This window comes from Drosophila tropicalis, unplaced genomic scaffold (genome assembly GCF_018151085.1).
Source record: "Drosophila tropicalis isolate 14030-0801.00 unplaced genomic scaffold, ASM1815108v1 contig_979, whole genome shotgun sequence".
Classification (NCBI taxonomy): domain Eukaryota; kingdom Metazoa; phylum Arthropoda; class Insecta; order Diptera; family Drosophilidae; genus Drosophila; species Drosophila tropicalis.
In genome coordinates this window covers 2446231-2468002 of record NW_027173482.1, presented here as the reverse complement: position 1 = coordinate 2468002, position 21772 = coordinate 2446231, and the positions used below count along the sequence as shown (strand labels likewise).

At 39.6% G+C, this 21772-nt stretch overlaps 1 protein-coding gene across 11 annotated transcripts in view; it reads right to left on the bottom strand.

The window, feature by feature from the left end:
* The window catches only part of LOC137586311 (transcriptional regulator ATRX homolog), a 600012-nt gene that overhangs the window by 36207 nt on the left and 542033 nt on the right, over nucleotides 1–21772 (bottom strand). For 7 of the 11 annotated variants that reach the window (XM_068302315.1, XM_068302314.1, XM_068302331.1 and 4 more), the window contains one exon: nucleotides 440–1699. The exons of 2 other annotated variants lie outside the window; for them this stretch is intronic. In XM_068302315.1, coding sequence (XP_068158416.1) covers nucleotides 731–1699 — 969 coding nt within the window. In that variant the 3' untranslated portion in view covers nucleotides 440–730. Of the gene's footprint in view, nucleotides 1–439; nucleotides 1700–21772 lie in introns of those variants that run through there. 2 more of the 11 variants (XM_068302318.1, XM_068302322.1) reach the window with 1 other exon arrangement.

Genomic DNA, 21772 nt, shown 5'->3' with positions numbered 1-21772 from the left:
TTTTTTTTTTTTTTTTTTTGGTGAAGAAAATAATGTTTTATAGCCTTGCAAAAGGGTATATTAATTTTGGTTAGAAGTGTGCAACGCACGACGAAGAGAATTCAAATAGCCATGTCGGTCCGTCCGTCCGTCCGTGTGGATCGAAGCGAACTCCTCCTAGACCGGAAGAGCTACAGGGCTAAAATCGCTGATCCAGCTGATTCCGAGTTTCATAAACTATGCAGTACATATGTACAAGCCAAAATGTAAAATTTAAACCCGTTAGAGCTAACGGTCGAGAAGGAGTTCGCGTTGATCCAGACGGACCGACAGACGTATATGAATTTGTCTCTTCGTACTTCGTACTGATCAAGAATATATTTGTATACCTTATATGGTTGGCCCAAATAAATATACCCTTTTTGCAAGGCTATACAAACCATAAATATCTGAATCTTACCTATTAAAACTTGATTTGAAGATTTCTTGTGCATCATTTTTCTCAATAATGGGTAGTGGTGTAGATATTGGCTGAATACTTATAGTATTATTTAATGACGATGCTTGTTTTGTTTGATTATTTATTGAATCATGAGTAATAATTTTTTTAATTGTTTGTGTTGTCAAGTTACAAACACTATTGATTACAGCTTTTTTGGTGGTATTGGCAGAAGTTGACTCAATTTTTCCTGCACCAACATTTTTAACCGAATAACCTGTTTTTGCTATTGATTCTGAACCGATCGGAAAATTAAATATAGTTGATTCGATTGGTATTTTTGAAATGGTGGTTTTTAGATTCTCTTCTTTTTTTTTTAATGGCATGAACAGCGGTGACAGATATACTGGGAGACATTGCGTTCAACTGTTTTGTAATACTACTAGTTCCCGGAGGGCTTGTTGTTGGAATAATTTCCATTTCCGCGTTGTTTTGTATGTAGTCCTTTGTTGTTAATGATAATACGTTAGAGTTATCACTTTTATATGACTTTTTTTTATGGTCTTTCTGGTCAAAGCTGCTTGGAGCAACTACATGTTGTTGAACACTCATATTTTCTGGATTATCCTTTAACGAAGACTTTTTAGTAGTAGATATTTGTGCCGCTATTACATTAATCGATTTGTCAATTTGCTTAATACTGCTTTCGTGGGCAAAGGATTTTCTTTTGAAATCATCATTCAATACTTTCGTACTCTTTGCAATTATCTTGTCAATATCAGAAGGTGTATTTCTCGAATTTGATGGGTGAGACAAAATACTCTGCAGAGGTCTCATAGTTTCATGTAGACCATTATTCAGTATTCCAATTGATGTAGGTGAGGAATAATTCAAAAGACTTGGCAAAGGATTTTCTAGTAAATGTTGATAGTCCGCCAAACTTGAGGGTTTTTGCTTATCTGTTCTTATCATATCTTTAGTGAATGTGTGTTGAATTTGCGAGTTGATATTGTGTAACTTTTGGTGGTCATATAAACCAAAATCACTTAAAGTTCCTTTAGGCATAATTGATGTACTCGTTGAAAGACCATTTGAAGTGCTGATTGCTTTAAAACGCGATGATCCATAAGTACCATCGTTAAGCGAAGAATTTATATCAGAATATTGCATTGAATACTTTTGATACAAATTGAATGTATCCAAGTAAGTAGGACTCATGCTGTAATTATAATGTGGTATGAACGCCGCGGATTGAAGACTATAATTTAAAAGGGTTTGCATCTGAAATAACAACAAATAATAATATTGAAAATGAGTATAACAGTGAAACACTAACAGAAGCAGAGTCTACTCTGATAAATAGGCCTACTTTGTACTTATGTATTGAACAGATGAGATAACTTAGTTAAAAATTTAAACTCGTTAAAATCATGAAGTAATATTTTTATCACCGCTTTTTATGTGATTTTAATTTTCAATGTCATTTTAACATTTTTAAATATCCATAGGGCGAGGGCTAACTTCGACCGCGTCAAAGTTTTTATACCATTGCAAGTTTTTTTTATTTTTTCCTTACCTATGGTCTTCAAAGTGGGAAAAACGTTTTAAAGGGTTTCTTTAAAGTCTAATGTTTGCGTAACGGCTTAGTATTTCTTGAATTAATTAAATGTTTATTTATTTATATATAAATAGGCACTAGCACATAAACCAGTGACTCAAGGTTGTCGCAACCAACACATAAATTGGGTGGACTTTGGACTGAGATTACAAATGTAGAGATGGGGGCCAAAGACACAGCGATGTACACCCGATGTAACTACAATTGGTATCTGATCTTACTAAGAATAATGCATTTCCTTTATAGTAAAAATAGAGAGCTCAACAGTGCATAGTTCGACATAGTGTTAGATCAGCAAAATACGTCTTTATTGATAATCGCTAACCATAACAGCTTAATTAACTAGGTCTTTATTGTTACTGCTGACCATATCAGATCTACACATGACTGATAAGCCATCGCTATCTATAATCGGGTTACATACTTATTTTGACATACATTCCATTTCTTCTATTATAAATATAATTGTCTTAATGTTATATTGTTTTATATAATCTAAACACCAACATACTCCCGGTCGTTGAACACCTGTTCAACGTTATCCAACGTTGACTGAAAAATTGCTGGCTATACGGTGACCTGTTATTCGGATCGCAGAACTCCTTGCTGTACACGTTGGGTCTAGGGTTAACAATCCAGTTGACACCTTGTATATTATCGTCACAGGTCACTGCGAGTTCAATTGGTCTGGTGGTGGCGAAAATTCACTGATTTTTGTGATACATGTCGTACCACATGAATGACCTGTTTGTGTGTTGTATCTGACAAGTTGATGATTTTGTGTTTTTGAATAGCTGGAACTCACAGTTGCTATTAGCCGTAAGCGCCGTTTGTTTATCAAAACAATATATTCAAACCAAACGGAAGACGTCTTTTAAGTTGGTTCAGATGTTCCCGAAGCTGGCCTGGTGATAGTAGTAACGGGCTTATTTTGCTATGATTGGCATCTGTAAATACTCGGGAAATCTCGGTTTGAATTCGTTGCAAATTCGCTGCAGTCACTGTCATCTGGGTAGTTAGCGTGATATACCATTGCAATGCTTTTACCGGCTTCGTCTCGCTTAATGATATTTATCGTTGAGTCAATGACAGATGTCTGGTTTTGCAGCAAATTCAATAAGTAGTCTTAATTTTTCAGGTCGGCTCAATATGGTTCGAGATCGTAATATGCCACAATAGTCCAGACATTGCCATCCTTCCTGTACCAATACTTTCATAGTATATGCCTGGTTTGGGGTTGAATCGAGTTATGTTAGTCCTTTGAGCAAATGCTTTAGGAAGTAATAACATCATTAGGCAGATCGTCATTGCCAATGGTGGCAGACCGAAAGACAACCGTCTTTTTGTCTCTGGTTCTGCAGTGTCCTCTATACCAGGGTTTTCTTGGGAGATCGATTCTGTGTCATTTGTCTCAATTTTGCGTTTTATCGCCGTCTCTCTAAGCAAGGGAGCCAATTTATGGAGAGCCCGCTTGTAGGTGCCTCTGGCTGTTTTAACGTCCACCACTCGGACGTATCCATCCAGGCCTGGATATAATTTAACAATTCGTCCAATCGGCCACTGCAAGATTGGTACATTATCCTCCTTTAGAATTACCATCATGCCTTCTTTGACGTTGTTATATGGTTTCTTCCATTTAGATGTACCCTGCAATTCCTGTATGTACTCCTGAGACCACTATGTCCAGAATGTATGCTTAAGTCGTTGCACTAATTCCCATTGCTCTGGAATCGATAACGATGTTACTGGCTCTGCATCTGGTTGGGCTACTAATGGTTCTCCCATTAATAGATGGCCTGGGGTTAAAGCTGTTAAGTCGTTGGGATCGTCTGAGTTTGGCCTTAATGGACGAAAGTTCAGCACTGCTTCAACATTGACAATGACAGTTGTTCAAACGTTAAGTTTGCTGTCGATACGTTTTTCAACAGTAAATGCTCCGAAATGTGGAGACCGTGGTGGTATGAACTTAAATTGCACTCCTTTTTGGTTGCAAAATTACTTGATAGTACCTGCTGCCTTTTCTGAGTGAATTGTATCGATCAGTTCCTTTAATTGATTGTGTGCTCCAACAAAATTTGTTGCATTATAGCAGTATAATGTCTGGCATCTTCCTCTGCGCCCAATGAAGCGCTGAAGCGCACCCACAAATGAGGAGGTGGGCAGGTCTCCGACCAAATCCAAGTGTACTGCCTTGGTAGCAAAACATACAAATACTGCAATGTAAGCTTTGTCGGGACGTTTTCCTCGAACTTTATGATGGATCCAAAATGGTCCACAATAGTATTGTTGGCTAACGGCTGCGCCCTTGCGGAGCCCCAAACTGCTCGTCTTATATGATGCGGCCTTCGGATGATTTCCACCGAGGCGGCTTCGAGGCACTTGCGATTGGCAAGAAATGAGATGACCAGGTTGACTTCAATCGGTTGCTTTATTTTCTTAACCTAAAACTATAGTACAATTGTCGGCGGGCACAGAAGGTGCAACCGCATCGACCGAGATTAATTTCAAGAGTAAAAATCAAGTGCAGCAAATCACGCTGTCTTTTACAAAATTCAAAGTTCTGAAAATTTCCATAGAAGAAATAAGAAAGAAAAGAATTGAAGTAACGGATCTCCAAGTTTGTCACTTCAAAGTAACTTGCGCTGTTCTTGGTCTCTCTCTCTCTTCGTTCGTTTTCTCTTTTTAGCAAAGAGAGTCTGGCTTCATTTGCAGCTTAAACATTCTCCCCCCTTTGATGATGACGATCTTCATCATCAAATTCACGTCTGGAAGACTCCTGCGAAAAGAAAACTGAAACGAGAAAGTAACAATTTAACGCTTAGGTGTAGGAATGGTGTCATTCTCTATCCAATTCTCCTGAATAGGCAATGGACAGAGTTTGGCTACCGGTCGTTTCATGAGTCCTTTGACTGTCTTCAAAGAAACCATTCTCACTAGTCCATCGGGTCCTGCATGTGTCTTCATAACCCGACCTAGAGGCCATTGATGAGAAGGGAAACGTTCGTCCCTGATGAGCACTATGCATAAAACTGTTAGATTTTCCTTGGTCTGCAGCCATTTTGGTCTCCTTTGTAATCGTGATAAATATTCCGAGTTCCATCTTCTCCAAAATTGTTGTGCATAATATTGACAATTCTTCCATCGATCAATCAGAGTAACTTTAGCCAATTCCGGAGCAGGAGGTGCTAAAGGCGCTTCACCCATCAGAAAGTGACCGGGTGTTAATACCATTAAATCGTCAGGATCATTTGATAGGGGACATAACGGTCTTGAATTTAAGCAAGACTCAATCTGTGCCAACACAGTTGCCATTTCCTCGAATGTTAAAACTTGTTCTCCGAGAGTTCTCTTCAGATGATACTTCATGGACTTCACTCCAGCCTCCCACAATCCACCAAAGTGTGGCGCTGATGGTGGGTTGAAATGCCAGTTGATTCCTTTTCTTAATAATGTTGGCGCAATATGTTTCGTAATGTACGAACAATATGCCAGTTTGTCCACTTGCAATTTTTTGTTGGCTCCAATAAAATTAGTACCGCAGTCACTATAAACGTCTGTGCATAGGCCACGTCTGCCAATGAAACGGTTAAATGCTCCTATAAACGCATCTGAGGTCAGATCTCCAACTGGTTCCAAATGAATGGCCTTTGTCACTAGACGTACGAACAAAGCAATATATCCCTTCTGGGATACACGTCCTCTTCCTTTGCAGGGCGAAATATTTACGGGTCCAGCGTAGTCCACTCCAACGGATGAGAATGCTCTAGAAGGGCGTACCCGTACTGCTGGAAACATTCCCATTTTCTGACCTGCAAATTGAGGCTTCATCTTAAAACATGTGATACATTTATGAATTCCAAACCGAACTGTATTGCGTCCATTAACAATCCAGAATTTCTTCCTTATAAAATTCAGCGTTAGTGAGGTTCTACCATGCAAGGTGCAAATATGACTGTAAGATATGACGAGATCTGTGAAAGGATGTTTATACGGTAATATATAAGGATATTTTTCATTTATGGGCAACAGGGAATCTCGGAGCCTGCCTCCGAGACGTAAAACACGTTCGTTCGAATCAAAATACGGATTAAGAGATAGTAGTATGCTGTCCTTCGCTATTACCCTGCCTTCCGATAGCGCCTTCCATTCAGAGTTAAAACAATCCTTCTGCACCATCCTAATCAATTCACGAAGGCCCTCTTCTAATTCCACAATTGAGAGTCCAGGTCCTCTTCGTTCTGCCACAGATGTTCGACAATTATATACGAAACGTTTTATATATGATATAATCCAGACGAGTCGTGTATACGATGAATACTTGCTGATAAATGCTACACTTGGCATTTCTTCCACTGATATCTTATGGCACGTCACCCTTTTGACTTCAGTGTCAACAACCGACAGCGAATCCTGATCAATAGCATTACAAGGCCATTCGATGTCCGATCCTTGTAGCCATGATGGCCCATGCCACCATAATTCACACGATGCCAACTTGGTTGCACTCGTGCCACGGCTTAGATAATCTGCAGGGTTATCTTTCGAGGCGACGTGTCTCCATTGCCTTTCGTCTGAGATTTCCAGGATTTTGTTTATTCGATTGGACACAAATACCTTCCAGTTGGCAGCTCCACCACGGATCCAACTGATGGTTATCATAGAATCTGACCAAAAAATAGTGTTCGAATAATTAATGTTAATTCTTAGATTCTCTTTTAGATACTTATACATTTTGGCTGCTTCAAGCGCAGCACATAACTCTGCCCTAGGTATGGTTAGTTGTTGTTTAGTTGGCGATACTCTCCCCTTTGACAATAGCAACTCTGTGTGATACTTATCCTCTCCAATTGGGAAGCGCAAGTAAGCCGTAGCTCCATATGCTCGTGACGAGGTATCGCAAAACAGGTGCAATTCAGCCACACCACCCGGTAGCCCCCATGTAACATGCCGTGGTATTCGTATAGTTACTATGTTTGGTAACTCTTTTACGAATTTCTCCCATTCTCTCTTAATAGTGTCCGGTAGTGTGCTATCCCAGCCAATTTTTTCCTTCCACAGTTGCTGCATGAGAATTTTGGCAGTAATCATTATCGGACTAAGCCATCCCATGGGATCAAACAGTCGTGCAATTGCTGATAGTATTGTCCTCTTTGTTGGTGAGCTCATTGGTGGAACGACATGCAAAGCAAAACGGAACTCATCTTCTTTGGGACTCCAGTATAGACCTAACGTGCGAATAGTATCATTACCTTCCATGTGTAACAATCCGCTTGATTCTCGATGCTCAACTGGTATGTTCTCTAATAGCTTTGCGCAATTACTCGCCCACTTCCGTAGTTCGAATGTACCACTACGAAGCATTCCAATCACTTGGTTCTTGACATCCTCCGTTTCTGCAATACTGTCGCCACCAGACAGTATGTCATCTACATACATTTGATGATTTATAACATCCACCGCCAGTGGATACTTCTCGCATTCATCCATAGCTAATTGTTTCATAACTCTCATGGCTAAATAAGGTGCGGAGCTCGTTCCAAACATCACCGTTGTGCAGGCATATTCTTCCACATAATCACTTGTGTCCGGATTCCATAGAATACGCTGGTACTGCGCGTCGTCGGATGGAATATTAATACATCTGTACATTTTTTCAACATCCGCCATAAATACCCATTTTAGCCCTCGCCAATTGAGAATGATTCCTTGAAGATGTACGTGCAATTTTGGACCTATTGCTAGAATCTCATTAAGCGATTTTCCATTACTCGTCTTGCTCGATCCATCGAAGACAACTCGTACCTTCGTAGTTGATGACGATTCCTTTATGACTGGGTGATGCGGTAGGTAGCAATGATCGACTCCCCCCAATGCAGGATTGCCCGTCTTACTAGCCCGTGACGTTACACGTTCCATTTGACCCAGCTCCAGATACTCATTTATCGTGCCAACATAAGCGTTCTTCAAACTCGCATCGTTACGCAACCGTCTGTCCAGAGAATGTAATCGTTTTAACGCGCTCTTATATGATTCTCCAATTACCATTGATTCGTCCAAGTATGTTAGAAAAGGAAGACGAACAACATATTTCCCAGACGGCATTCGGCTATGTGTCTTAACGAAGAAATCTTCGCACCAGTTATCCTCTACTGAAACCCCACGTGGCTCCTCGTCGAATTGTTCTAGCTCCCAAAACTTACATAACAATTGTTCAAGTATCTCATCAGCTTCCTTCCTTCGTACCGTTATGGTGTAGGACGATCTCCTACCAGCTTCTTGATTCGTTTTTCCTGATACAATGTATCCCAAATGCGTATTTTGCGCCAGAGGCATACCACGTATTCCTCGATGCACTTCTCCCAACATCAGCTCATCGTAGACGTCATTTCCCAACAAAATATCAACTCCTTGTGGACTGAAGAAGTTAGGGTCGGCCAACGGTAAGCCCTTCAGATGAGTCCACTCTTCAAACGGCAGTCGTTTGATTGGCATGCGCTTACTTACTAGAGGTATTACTGACGCGAGCAGCTTGTATTTCGCATGTGGGTTGTAGATTGATCTTATGACTAGCTCCACCTCTGCTGCCGCATCTATAATTTTTGTATCTGCTAATCCAGTAATAGTGATGTGAGCCTGTTTGCGCCGTAAACGTAGCTGCTGAGCTGCATTCTCTGAAATGAACGAAACTTGTGAACCTTGATCCAAAAACGCTCTAAACTGTAAGGGATAGCTTTCTATCGACTCTACCCACACCATTGCTGTTGGTAATAAAACCTCGTCTTTGTGCCTTACCGCAGTTTCTGTTGTACTCTTTCCAATTAAAGCATTCGCAGATGCTGTTGGGATAACTCCCTTCCTTAGTGTGCCAAGCGGCCTCTCGCAACCTGGTTTGTCTACATGGAGTAGTGTATGATGCCGTCCTTGACATTTTTCACAATTTACCGCACTGTCACATGCATCTATTCGGTGATTTGGTCTAAGGCATCGAAAACACAGTCAATGCCTCACTACACACGCCTTTCGTTCCGATAGCCTCATCTCCTGGAATATCCTGCATACTCCGATAAGGTGTGCATCCCCTTGACACACAATGCATAGGTCTGTCTCTCGAGTAACAAATGAAGCCTTTGTGTAGTTCTGGTTAACTCGTAACCCATGTACACCTGGCTTTGCATTCCGATGTCTATCCCGTGATAGAGTTCCCTCGATATTACCTGCTGACGCCGTAATCATTGTTCTGTACTGTGTTTCAAGATACTGACTGAGCTCCTCAAAGCTCGGCAGATTCTGCGTTGAAGATATTGACCGCTCCCAATCCACTCTTAATTGATTCGGTAATCTCTTCATCATGTAGTACACTAAAATTTCAGACTGTTGTCGCACATCCACACCAGTCTTCTCCAATGAATTCACACATGAGCGGGAAGTTTGCACAAATCTTCTCAAACTTTCCGCATCTCCATATTTTATTGGTAATTGCTGATCGAACACATCCATGTAAAGTAAAAATAACACTCGTTTGTTATCATACAAATTTATCAACATTCTCCAAGCCACTTCATAGTTCGCCGCTATTAGCGTTAGATGTTCAATATCCTTAGCTGCGTCTCCAACCAACGAATCCTTCAAATAATGAAAACGGTGTAAGTCCGTCAGCTTGTCGCAGTGGTGTACTCTTGTTAAAAACACCTCTTTAAACGCCGGCCACTCAATAAATTTCCCGCTGAAGGTAGGCAGTTTAACTGTTGGGAGTTTCACTTCCTCCAAACATGGTCCCATTTGTTCATGCACCGTCTGATGCAAACAAGACTCATCAAATGCAGTCGACGCCGGGATTCTCCGATCCTTATGTCTCTGCAACTCATTTTGAATCTCAGCTACTCCCATTATGTAGGTTTCTTCGAAACAGTCTCTGATGTCTTTGTCAAAATATCTGCCCTTTATTTCCGATGTCTTTGTCAAAATATCTGCCCTTTATTTCCGCATTATCTCGTTCTTGAATCAGTTGGTGATGATTGCGCTGAAAATCTGCGTGAAGATGGGCAATCGAGTCCAATCTGGCTTCCAGATGACTCTCGGTATGTCCCGACTCCTCCGATTTATACCGCGCCAATGACTTCTCCAGCGAAGTGAGTAATGTGATTTGCTCCGTAGCCAACGGTAACAGTTTTTCAGCCATAATGAACACCTACCCAAACACATCCACGTTAAATTGTACTCACCCGAATCAGTCTATCCACTGGCAATCACACTCTAAATCCAATCGCCAAGATCATTCCTCCCGGGTTTCGGCACCAAAAATATGTTGGCTAACGGCTGCGCCCTTGCGGAGCCCCAAACTGCTCGTCTTATATGATGCGGCCTTCGGATGTTTTCCACCGAGGCGGCTTCGAGGCACTTGCGATTGGCAAGAAATGAGATGACCAGGTTGACTTCAATCGGTTGCTTTATTTTCTTAACCTAAAACTATAGTACAATTGTCGGCGGGCACAGAAGGTGCAACCGCATCGACCGAGATTAATTTCAAGAGTAAAAATCAAGTGCAGCAAATCACGCTGTCTTTTACAAAATTCAAAGTTCTGGAAATTTCCATAGAAGAAATAAGAAAGAAAAGAATTGAAGTAACGGATCTCCAAGTTTGTCACTTCAAAGTAACTTGCGCTGTTCTTGGTCTCTCTCTCTCTCTCTTCGTTCGTTTTCTCTTTTTAGCAAAGAGAGTCTGGCTTCAGTTGCAGCTTAAACAAGTATACTCCGGCGTTGAGAAAAAGTCTATTCTGAGATACCCGGTGCTCAGGTAAGTCACCCATGACTTCTTTAGAGAACTGAGGCCGGTACTTGGTGCATGCTACGCAGCCCTGGATCACAGTTCGAATCATCGGTTTTATCTTAATGATGTGGTACTGTTGCCGAGCTATCCCGCGTAGTGCCTCATGTCTACAATGAAGATTCTCTTTATGAAGTTTCTGCAGTATCATTTTTACCACTGGATCATTATACGGTAAGAGATATGGATTCCTTGTTTCCGTTGATACTGGTGCTTGTTGTAGCCGAGTTGCTACTCGTATGATTGAATGTTCATTCGGAATTAGTGACAATGTTGCCACCGTGCTTTTGCGATGAAGCCATTGCCTTGGATGTGATACTGCATAAATTTTGGTCAACCGATTAGCCACAAACGTGTGGAAATGTGATGCCCGTGAGTTAATCCAAAACAGTACTACTTTTGAGTCTGGCCAAAGAAATGATTCAACACTTTCTGATCCTAATTGGAGATCCTGTTGAACTCTATCTGTGAGTTCAGCTCCAAGCACAGCTGCACATAGTTCCAGCCGGGGTAGTGTCTGCTTTTCAAGTGGAGCCACTCTCGACTTGGCGCACAACAATCTGACCGAAATTTGGCCATTTTTATAGGTTGGTCGGACATAAACTGCCGCTCCATACGCCTTTTCTGATGCATCAACAAATGTATGTAGTTCCTTTGTAATGGAGACCTTGCCATCAACAATATGCCTTGGGATTTTCATGTGGTTTAATGCCTCTGTAGGCTTCCCATTGCTTCTCCAAATATGGCGGTAGGTCATCATCCATCTCAATTTGTTCGGTGGAAACATGTTCAAGAAACATTTTCGCTCTTACCACTACCACAGCCCCAGAGGATCGAAGATTTGACCGACTTCAGATAGCACCACTCGTCTGGTTATTCCTTTTGTATGCTTTTGAGCCTTTCCACGTATCTTCTTTTAGAGCCCATATGTTTCCCAATGTTTTCACAGTTGTTTGTTCCAGTGTGTCACCGAGATTAATGTCAGCAATCGTGTCTTTGGGATTTCCCTTAGAATTTGACTGCTATTCGAACACCATTTTCGTAAGTTGAAACCCTTAGGCCTAAGGATTTCTAGAAGCTCTTGTCTTATTTGCAGGGCTTCTGGTAAACTGTCTGCTCCTGTGACACAATCATCAACACAAAAGTAATTTTTTAATGCTAATGCTCTAGACGACAGTTTTTCCATGTTTTTTAGTGCCAAATATTCCAGACACTTCGTCGCTAAATATGTTCCATAAGTCACCGTTTTTAAACGATAAAACTTTAGTTCTTGACTAGGATCCTCCCTCCAAACAATCATCTGATTGAATTGATCGGCAGGGTTAATCCAAACTTGTCGATACTTTTTTTCAATATCCGCAGTGAACACATATTTATGTGTCCTGAACTGCATAAGAATTGAGAAGAGTTGACTCTGTACAACTGGTTCAGGATATAAAATGTCATTTAGTGATTTTTCTGATGACGTTTTCCATGATGCATCAAACATCACTCTTAGCTTGGTTGTGGTACTTTCTTGCTTTAGTACACAGTGATGCGGTATAAAGTAATGTTCTTAGGAATTTGTTCTACCATTACCTGCTTCATATGTCCAAGCTGTTCATATTCTGACATAAATTTCACATACTCCTTTTTTATGTCAGGGCTCATTCGCCGCTATAATGACATGAATCTTCTTATGGCTACTTCCCGAGATTCTCCAAGAGATGAAGCCTCTTCAGCAAATGGAAGCATTACAATTAGTCCGGACTCCTGTACATTTTTATTGGCTTTAGTGTGTCTACCTGCCAAAATCTTTCTAGAGATTCCTCTGGATTTGTTATGCCTACCATACATGTAATTGCGGCTGACGTTGCCATATTAATTCTGCCAGCAACAATCCATGCAAACTCTAAATTTTGTAATTTTGGACGGTTTCGATTGCCCCGTCTTCTTTCTGGTAGCAGTATAGCATAGTGATCTTCAGCTCCCAACAGCATATCAATTGTTCCTGGTTTATCAAATGTTGGGTCCGCTAATTAAATGTTGTCTGGTAATGTGACATTCTGCGTTATTTGTTTTGTGGGTTGGTCACCTATTATGTGTTGCAATACAAATGATTCAACTAGCATTGCGAACTTGTTGTATCTTGACCTTACAACCAAGTTTTCTCACGCCTTGCTTATCTGTGTCTCGTTAATTTTTAACGATAGCTTCTTTACCAGTCTCTCTGAAACGAGATTTACTTGTGAGCCGCTATCCAGGAGTGGTCGAAATTCTCCTCTCCTTTCATTAATCCCTTTTACCACTACCTTGGCCAACAGGCTGTATTTTCTGCTGATTCCATACGCAGAAGCTCCAGAAGCAGAGGTTGCAACTTGTTTGCCTATTTATAAATGCAACATTGTGTTGTGTTTTTTATCGCATTTAAAGCATCCCCTCCAAGAGCAATTTTTTGTCATATGGTCCGGCTTGAAGCAATTGACACACAATTTGTGTCTCTGCACACAATTAAGCCGCTCTGCTGCGGATTTGATTTAAGCTTTTCACATTGGAAGTATTTGTGCTTTGCCTTTTCGCAGAAAGCACACAAGGTACTTTTTATCCCAGATGCTGAGGCTCATGTCTTTAGCGGACGTTGACGATACTATGCGCAGTACGTTCAAGTGGCCCCTACGACACCAGGACCAGCCTGTTACGCGCGAGCCCAAGCAGATAACTGCCCTCCCACCCGACCGACCGAGGGGTGCAGCAGTATAACGCACGGCACGAATCGCGTGGACAAATACACAATAGAAAAAACAGACAAACAAATAATACTATAGCTATCTTTTAACTAAATGGGATAGGATAGATGTTTTAAGCATATTAATAGAAAACTCTGAGCCGATTACAGGGAACAGAAGGTTGTAATCAGAGCAGAGGACCCTAAAAGGTTCATGCATAGCAAAGTTAGAAGAACAACGACTAAGGGATAAAGGTATCAAAGGATGTCTACTTCGTCTACATGGTACCGACAGATTCACCTGAGCTAATAACTCAGGCGAGTCGATATCACCAATTACGAGCTTGTGCATAAAAATGACACCAAGCATAATTCTGCGGTTAGTTAGGGACGGAAGGTTAATCAAGAGAAGTCTACTAGAACACGAAGGCAAATTGACATTGCGATCCCAGCTTAAGCCACGAAGAGGAAATAGCAAGAACTGCTTTTAAACGGGTTCAAGTCTAATCTGGTGCGACTCATATTGAGGTGACCAAATGCAAGATCCATACTCTAAAATAGGACGGACAAGCGAAGTAAAAAGAACTTTAGTTGTATAGGGGTCATCAAATTCTTTTGACCATCTTTTAATGAAACCCAGAACACTCATGGCCTTTGCGACCGTGGTGGAAATATGGGTGTTAAAATTAAACTTATGGTCCAAAAGTACGCCCAAATCATTCATATTATTTAGACGTTCTAGAGGACTATTGTTTAGAAAATAAGTGACCAGTTGAGAAGAGTTACGAAAAAAAGTCATTACCTTACATTTGGTAGTGTTAAGATTTAGTAGATTAAACTGGCACCAGGATTGAAAGTTTTTAAGATCAGCTTGTAGCCGACTAAATGAATCTGTGTCTTTATGAGTAAGACAAAGTTTGACATCGTCAGCATACATAAGCACACGCGAATGAACAATAACTGATGGAAGATCGTTAATGAATAGTGTGAAGAGCAGAGGGCCAGGATGACTACTTTGAGGTACACCAGAAGTCACAGGAATGGAAGCGGAAAAAGAAGACTTAAAAAGTACCTTCTGTTTTCTATTTGTTAAATATCCTCGAACCCTAGAAAGGAAAATGGTGGAAACCCAATGTCGCTCAGCTTAGAAAGTAACAGGGTATGATTAACGGAATCAAAGGCTTTGCTAAAGTCAGTGTATATTACATCAGTTTGTTTACCATTTTTAAACCCCTTGATAATTACTGATGTACATTCTAAAAGGTTAGTGGTTGTAGATCTACGTTTCACAAACCCATGTTGGGATGGCGAAATAATAGAGCTGCAAAAATGTTGCAATTGAGAAGTTATAATTTTCTCAAAAGCTTTCGGAATAGCGGACAATTTTGAGATACCCCTATAGTTAGAGGCTTCGGACTTTTTGTCATTTTTATGCAGAGGAATGATATACGACTCCTTCCAAATAGGTGGAAAAGAGGAAGATTCGACAGATAATAGAAACAATTTTAAAATGGGTTTACATAATGCGTTTGCACAGAACCTGAGTACACATCCAGGAAGACCATCTGGCCCCGGAGAATAATTAGGTTTAACTAGTTTAAGTTCGCTAAGAAAAGAACTTTCATCAATCACTGGATTGAAAATGTAATTACCTTTTTCTAAATGATAAGGATACGGACTTGCTCGATATTCCGTTGAGGAATAGGTTGTTTTGAAAAAATTCGCAAACATATCAGCAATTGCCTGATCAGTGCTCGCTTTTTTATTTTGAAAAGACAAAAAAGATGGGTGCACAGAGGTCTTACGTTTAGAATTAACAAAATTATAAAATTGTTTAGGGTCAGAAGAAAACTGAAGCTTACGCCGCTGAAGATAATTCTTATAGCATTGTGTATTAAGCATCATGAATTTTGAACGAGCGACTGTATACAGAGCATAATCTGATGAACGACGTATTTTTGAAACTTATTTGTCTCTGTAAAAGCTAGAATGTTATGTTCAAAAGAAAGACTATCTACATAGAGATTAGAAAGTTTAGATTTCAGTCCTCTAACGTTCTGGTAGCCCAGGTTAAGGGACGAAGCTAGTTTTTTGACACACCTGCAGATGCTGATGTGGCAGGAATAGTAGTAGTTGTTGTTGTTGGCAAGCGAATCGGTTGCCGATTTTTCTTTTTACAGTAAATTCTTTAACTATTATATGTTTTGGCCAAAAATCTTCTCGACATATAGCGTGAAAGATATTGGCAGAAACACTAATTTTAAAGGACGAAATGTCCCGAGAATAAGAAAATTAAAACTTCTCCACCGCAATATTCGAGACGTTAACTTTCTTCCGAATATAGGCTATTAGATCATCAGATGTGAAAACAGGGTCTAGCCTAGAAACAAATATATGTTTCTTTGGTGGTATGCCAACGAGAGGCCGCGGTCCCGAAGCGTCAGCCGCAGCAGTAACGTTGGACAAGTCACCCACTGCAGCAGTCAACTTGTTTACGGGGCCCTCGATACTTTTAGAACTATCGGCAATTTCCATTGGAATGGGTAATTGCCCGGACACATCGGACACTACAATAGGCATCGTTTTTAAGAGATCATTCCCAGGTGATACCGGTAATTCCTTACTACTAGCATTCACAACCGGGCTCTTAAACGAAATCAATTGCTGACGATAAGAGACGCTGGCGGATCTACAGATACAGAAACACCCCAAGGACTGGTCCTTTTACGTTTCGGAGACTCATTCATAAGCGATAAACTTCTGAACTGAGTCTCCACCGCAATAAACTCCGCTTGGAGTTTATTAAAACCTGCCCTTAAAGTGTCAAAACTATCTCTAGTCCACCTCATGAAAGAGCGCATCTCATTCTCGACCTTCCGGCAAGCATCACATCCATATTTTAAGCCACCACCTTTAGCAATAGACTCCTTGACTCTGCCTGTGTAACCTGCACACTTAACGTGAACCGCATTGTCACACAACCAACAAAGAATATAATCATGGGAGTCAACCGCATTAGTGGCAACTATGCAATTATTTTTTGAGCAGACCACCATTTTATAAAAAATTATTATTTTAAAAATGATATAAAAAAAAATAAAAATAAAAGGTGTAAGGGTATAAAATCTGTGTATAAGAATATACTGACCAGTTCTGATTCAAGGGTTAATGTGCAGAGTAAGCCTTCACAACTAAAGAAATTAACAAGCAAGAATACGCAAAAACAAAAACACGTATCACAGAGTCGAAGGTAGGCAAAAGACGAGAGCGCAAATCAAACAAGAATAGGAAAGAGCGGGAGAGCGCGTCAAATTGAACACATGCAACAACAATTTGTACGCAAGAGCGCGAGAGTTAGTTACAACGGTAAAGACACAAAAGCAAAAAAAATAAGCAAAACAACAACACCGCTGATTCAAGTATTGTTGTAAGTTTTGATTTATGTACATATATTTAAACAAAAGCACAAAAGCGACTACAAGAATTCGCGAAATGAAAATTAAATTCGGATGCTAAAATTATTATTAAACCGATAATGAGATTAAAAGTTAAAGAAAAGTATTTAATCGCAAGAAAAAAAATAAAATTTTATAAGCGCAAAAAAAACACGTCCGTCCTCTGCAACGAGTGAAAGTTTTTTTGATCTGGAATTTTATTTGACGATTTTTATTTACACAACAGACTTTACATATATTTTCATATTAAAAGACAACGGCTATAAGAAAATTAACAAATTAATGAAATAAATTTTTTTTTTTTTTTATGAAGTTTGGTTAAGATCTGTCATGAGACAATAATCAATATTTGTTGCAGTTCTTGATTGACATTAAAAAATTTAATTCAGTTCAAGTTTAATATTCGAGTATTTGTGAATATGTTGAACATAAAAAGAAACCTATTTTGACTTCATAAGTGAATTCTAAATAATACTTCATGCATACATAATTGTGCTCATTTCAACCTACAATAGCAAGCATTCTCACAAACAAAAAGAAACAGTTAAAACAAAAACATAACGGTAATTCACCCATAGGGTGAAATGGTATATTAAAGTCGCCAAAATGTATGTAACAGGCAGAAGGAAGCTTCTCCGACCCTATAAAGTATATATATTCTTGATCAGGATGAACAGCCGAGTCGATCTAGCCATGTCCGTCTGTCCGTCCGTCCGTCCGTCCGTATGAACACGCAGATTTCGGAGACTATAAAAGCTAGAGCCACCAAATTTGGTATGTATACTCGTGTATTATGTACATATGTAGAGTTAATTGGAATTTCGGCCACGCCCCCTTACGCCCCCAGGAATCACATAAAACTATTTTTCTTAAAAAGTATAACAGCTAGAGACATCAAATTTAGTTTGTATACCCGTTTAGTTAGCGCGCAGAAATTAATTGTTCAAACTTTTTGCCACGGCCACTTACGCCCCCAGGAATCACACAAAACTGTTTTTCTTAAAAAGTATAATAGCTAGAGACATCAAATTTGGTTTATATGCTCGGTTAGTTAGCGCGCAGAAACTAATTGTTTAAACTTTTTGACACTCCCCCTTCCGCCCCCGGAATTTACATAAAACTGATTTTCTTAAAAACTATGACAGCTACCGACATCAAATTTGGTATGCAGATTAGTTTAATAGACGCGCAGAAACTGGTTATTTAAAAATTTTGCCACGCCCACTTCCGCCCCCGCAAATTAAACAAAACTGATTTTATCCAAAACTAACAAAGCTAAAGTCACCAAATTTAGTATGTACACTGGGTTAGTATGCGCGTTTATATCTCTTCATATTTTGCCACGCCCACTTCCGCCTCCATAATATAGAAAAAAACTATCGTTCAAGGAAGTGGTACATAAGAATTTTTTATTGGTGTCTTGGAACATCTGTTACAAACATGAGGCTATTGTACAGAAAGCATTGTATTGGCAAATCCAAGGTAAAAGCATATTCCTCTAATTAAATTTCATTTAGATATTGCTCATGCGTTGCTTACTAGTAATACTTCGTTCGAAAAGAGGGATCGACCGTCGAATATTGACAGGGCTAGCTCTGAAGCACCCCCTGAGCTCCACTTCAAGCGGCGGGTCTTCCCAACAGTCTAAACGGTTCAAATTCCAGCCGAATCCTTTACTCTCACAGCGTTATGATTATATAGAACATTGGGTAGTATTTGGTGAAAAGGGACGTTGTGCAAGACAGCGACACCAATGTCCAAATGCAGTAAATGTTAAGTCCAAGTCGTTGTAATAACAAGAAAAACTGTTTTTTGACTTTTAATACCTAATTATTTGAAATAAATAAAAATCATTTAAAGTTGTTGAAAGAAAAAATTTCTTTGTTGTGTATACCACAATGGCCCAACGTTTCTCACAAGATGATTACAACTAATTACGAGCGAGGAAGGACAAAATCGCAGTTTTTATACCCGGAAGCGATGTTTCGGAACCGGTAACGTGCCAAAGTCTGTTGTAGTCACTACATAGTATACGAAAAGGTTCATGCAGAGAAAAGTTAGTTGTGCAAGTGGAAAGTATAAGCGGTGTGAAATTGCGGGTCCTTCTAGATGGAACAGAAATGTTAATTTGGCTCAAACGCTCGGAAGAGTCAATCTCATTCAAATTAACATTTCTGTTCCAGTCAAAAGTCTGTAAAGAAAAGTTACACCAAGCATAATTCTACGATTAGTTAAAGAAGGAAAATTAATTAACTGAAGTCGACTAGAATAAGATGGAAGTTGTACAGTTGGATCCCAGCGCAAATCACGAAAGGCAAAGAGTATAAACTGTTTTTGTACAGATTCTAATTTGTTTTGATAAAACTCATATTGAGTAGACCAAACACAAGATCCATTCTCCAATATGGGGCAGACTAAAGAAGTAAAAAGTATTTTGGTAGTATGTGGATCCTTGAACTCTTTGGTCTATTAAGGTTTTTTGGTCTATTAAGATCCCCAAATCTTTTACAACCAAGGAAGTGTTATTAATTCTTTCTAACGGGAAATTATTTAAAAAGTAACTCGTTAATTGGCGAGAACCTCTATAAAAAGACATAACTTTGCACTTAGAATAGTTTAGAGATAACAAGTTAGCCCTACACCACACCTGAAAAGCATTCAGGTCAGCTTACAAGGTATGACATGAGAGAGAGTCTACGATGCGATTAGCGATTTTTACATCATCTGCATACATAAGAACTCTGGAATTTAAAAGAACGGTGGAAAGATCATTAATGAAAATGGTGAATAGTAATGCCCTGTGGAACTCCCGACTCAACACAAATGATCTTAGAAAGAAAGGACCTAAAAAGAACCCTCTGCCTCCTATTGCTTAGATATTGTGAAATCCAAGCAAGCAGAGCATCCGGAAAGCCAACTAAGTTCAGCTTATGTAATAGTAAGGCATGGTTTAACGAATCGAAAGCCTTACTGAAATCGGTATATATAACATCAGTTTGCTTTTGTTTCTTTAAACCTTGGATTACAAAAGATGTAAACTGTAAAAGGTTAGTTGTGGTAGACCTATTCTTGACAAACCCATGCTGATATGGCGAAAAAATAGATTTACATAACTGCTGTGTTTGAGACGTCATAATTTTCTTAAACAGTTTGGGTTCCTCTATAATTAGTGACGTCGGATTTATTGCCACATTTGTGAAGAGGTAAAATAAACGAATCTTTCCATATAGTTGGAAATTCGGACAGTGTAACGGACAACTCAAAAAGCTTAAGTAAAGGCAAGCACAATGATTCCGCACAGAATCTCAGGACACACGGCTGAATACCGTCTGGGCCCGGTGAGTATACCGGCCTAATCGTCATTAGTTTCTTAACTACCGAACTTTGCGTTATAATAGAATTAAGAATGCAGTTGGATTTCGTTACAGGATATGGATATATCTTAGTAGAGTTGTACTTAGTGGATATGTACGTAGTCGAGAAGAAGTTAGCAAATAAATTAGAAATAGATTGATCAGGAGAGGCCGAATCATTATTAAAAACTGCAAACGATGGAAGGGAGATAGAATTTCGCTTTGATTTCACGAAACTATAGAACTCTTTAGGATTTTCGGAGAATTTCAACTTGCAACGTTGTAAGTAATTATTATAGCATTTAGAATTAGAAACAATAAAATTCGATTTAGCAACCAAGTAACGAGACAGATCCGATGATAGACCCGTGACTTTATATTTTTTGTAATATCTAGACTTAAGATTCTTCAGTTTTGACAGCCCCCGCGTAAACCATGGTGATTTTTGCGTCACCACAGGAGAGACTAGGGGTACACAGTCATTAAAGTTTGAGTCAACAGTGGTATAAAATAAGGAAATGTCGGAATTCATATCCGTACAAGTGTATAAATTAGTCCAATCGGTATTAAGAAAATCGGTATTGTTTAGTGCGACAAAGTCAGTCTTCCGAAAACATCGGGTGCGTACCGTAGGATCACACTTGGAGATGGGCTCGCGGCTGGAAAACTCAATAGATAACTCTAAAGTTGGATGATAACTATCGTCTGGTAACACCATTGGACTAGTTCTAGATACTTCACAAAAACTAGGATCAGAAGTAAAAATCAGATCCAGAAATCTGACAGACGTATTAGAAACCGAATTCAGCTGGGCCAACGAGAGCTCAAACAGACCATCAATTAAATCATGACACCCAGAGGGCAGCAACGTTTTGCTACCATTAAGTGTTGACCAAGTCATAGTGGGCAGGTCCCCAAGGACAATTAATAAGTCTCTGTCAGAAAGTAGTTGAAGTATTAATTTAATAGAATCTAAGTGTAGCAATTAGGTTGGCCATTCCGATTGGGGCGGAATGTAAGAACAGGTAACAAAAATGGAAAAAAGAGTAAAAGATACCTTAACGCATATAAATTCGATCCTACTTGAGACAGGTATTGTTATCAGACCCGATGATAGGGCGGAATCTACAGCAATAAGAACTCCACCACCCCTACGATCAGTACGATCACGTCTAAAAATATTGAATTGACTGAGGCGTCAAAAACGTCAGGTTTTAACCAAGTCTCAGTAAAGACAATTAGGTCAAAATCAAAAGACAGACTATCTACAAAGAGTTTAGTGAATTTAGTACAGTGACATTCTGATAGCCGACAGAGAAGGAAGTTGTTAGTTTTTTGATAGAGTAGAAGAAGGAATAGGTAAGGAAGGTGTGGGAATAGATCAGGAAGAAAGAGGAATA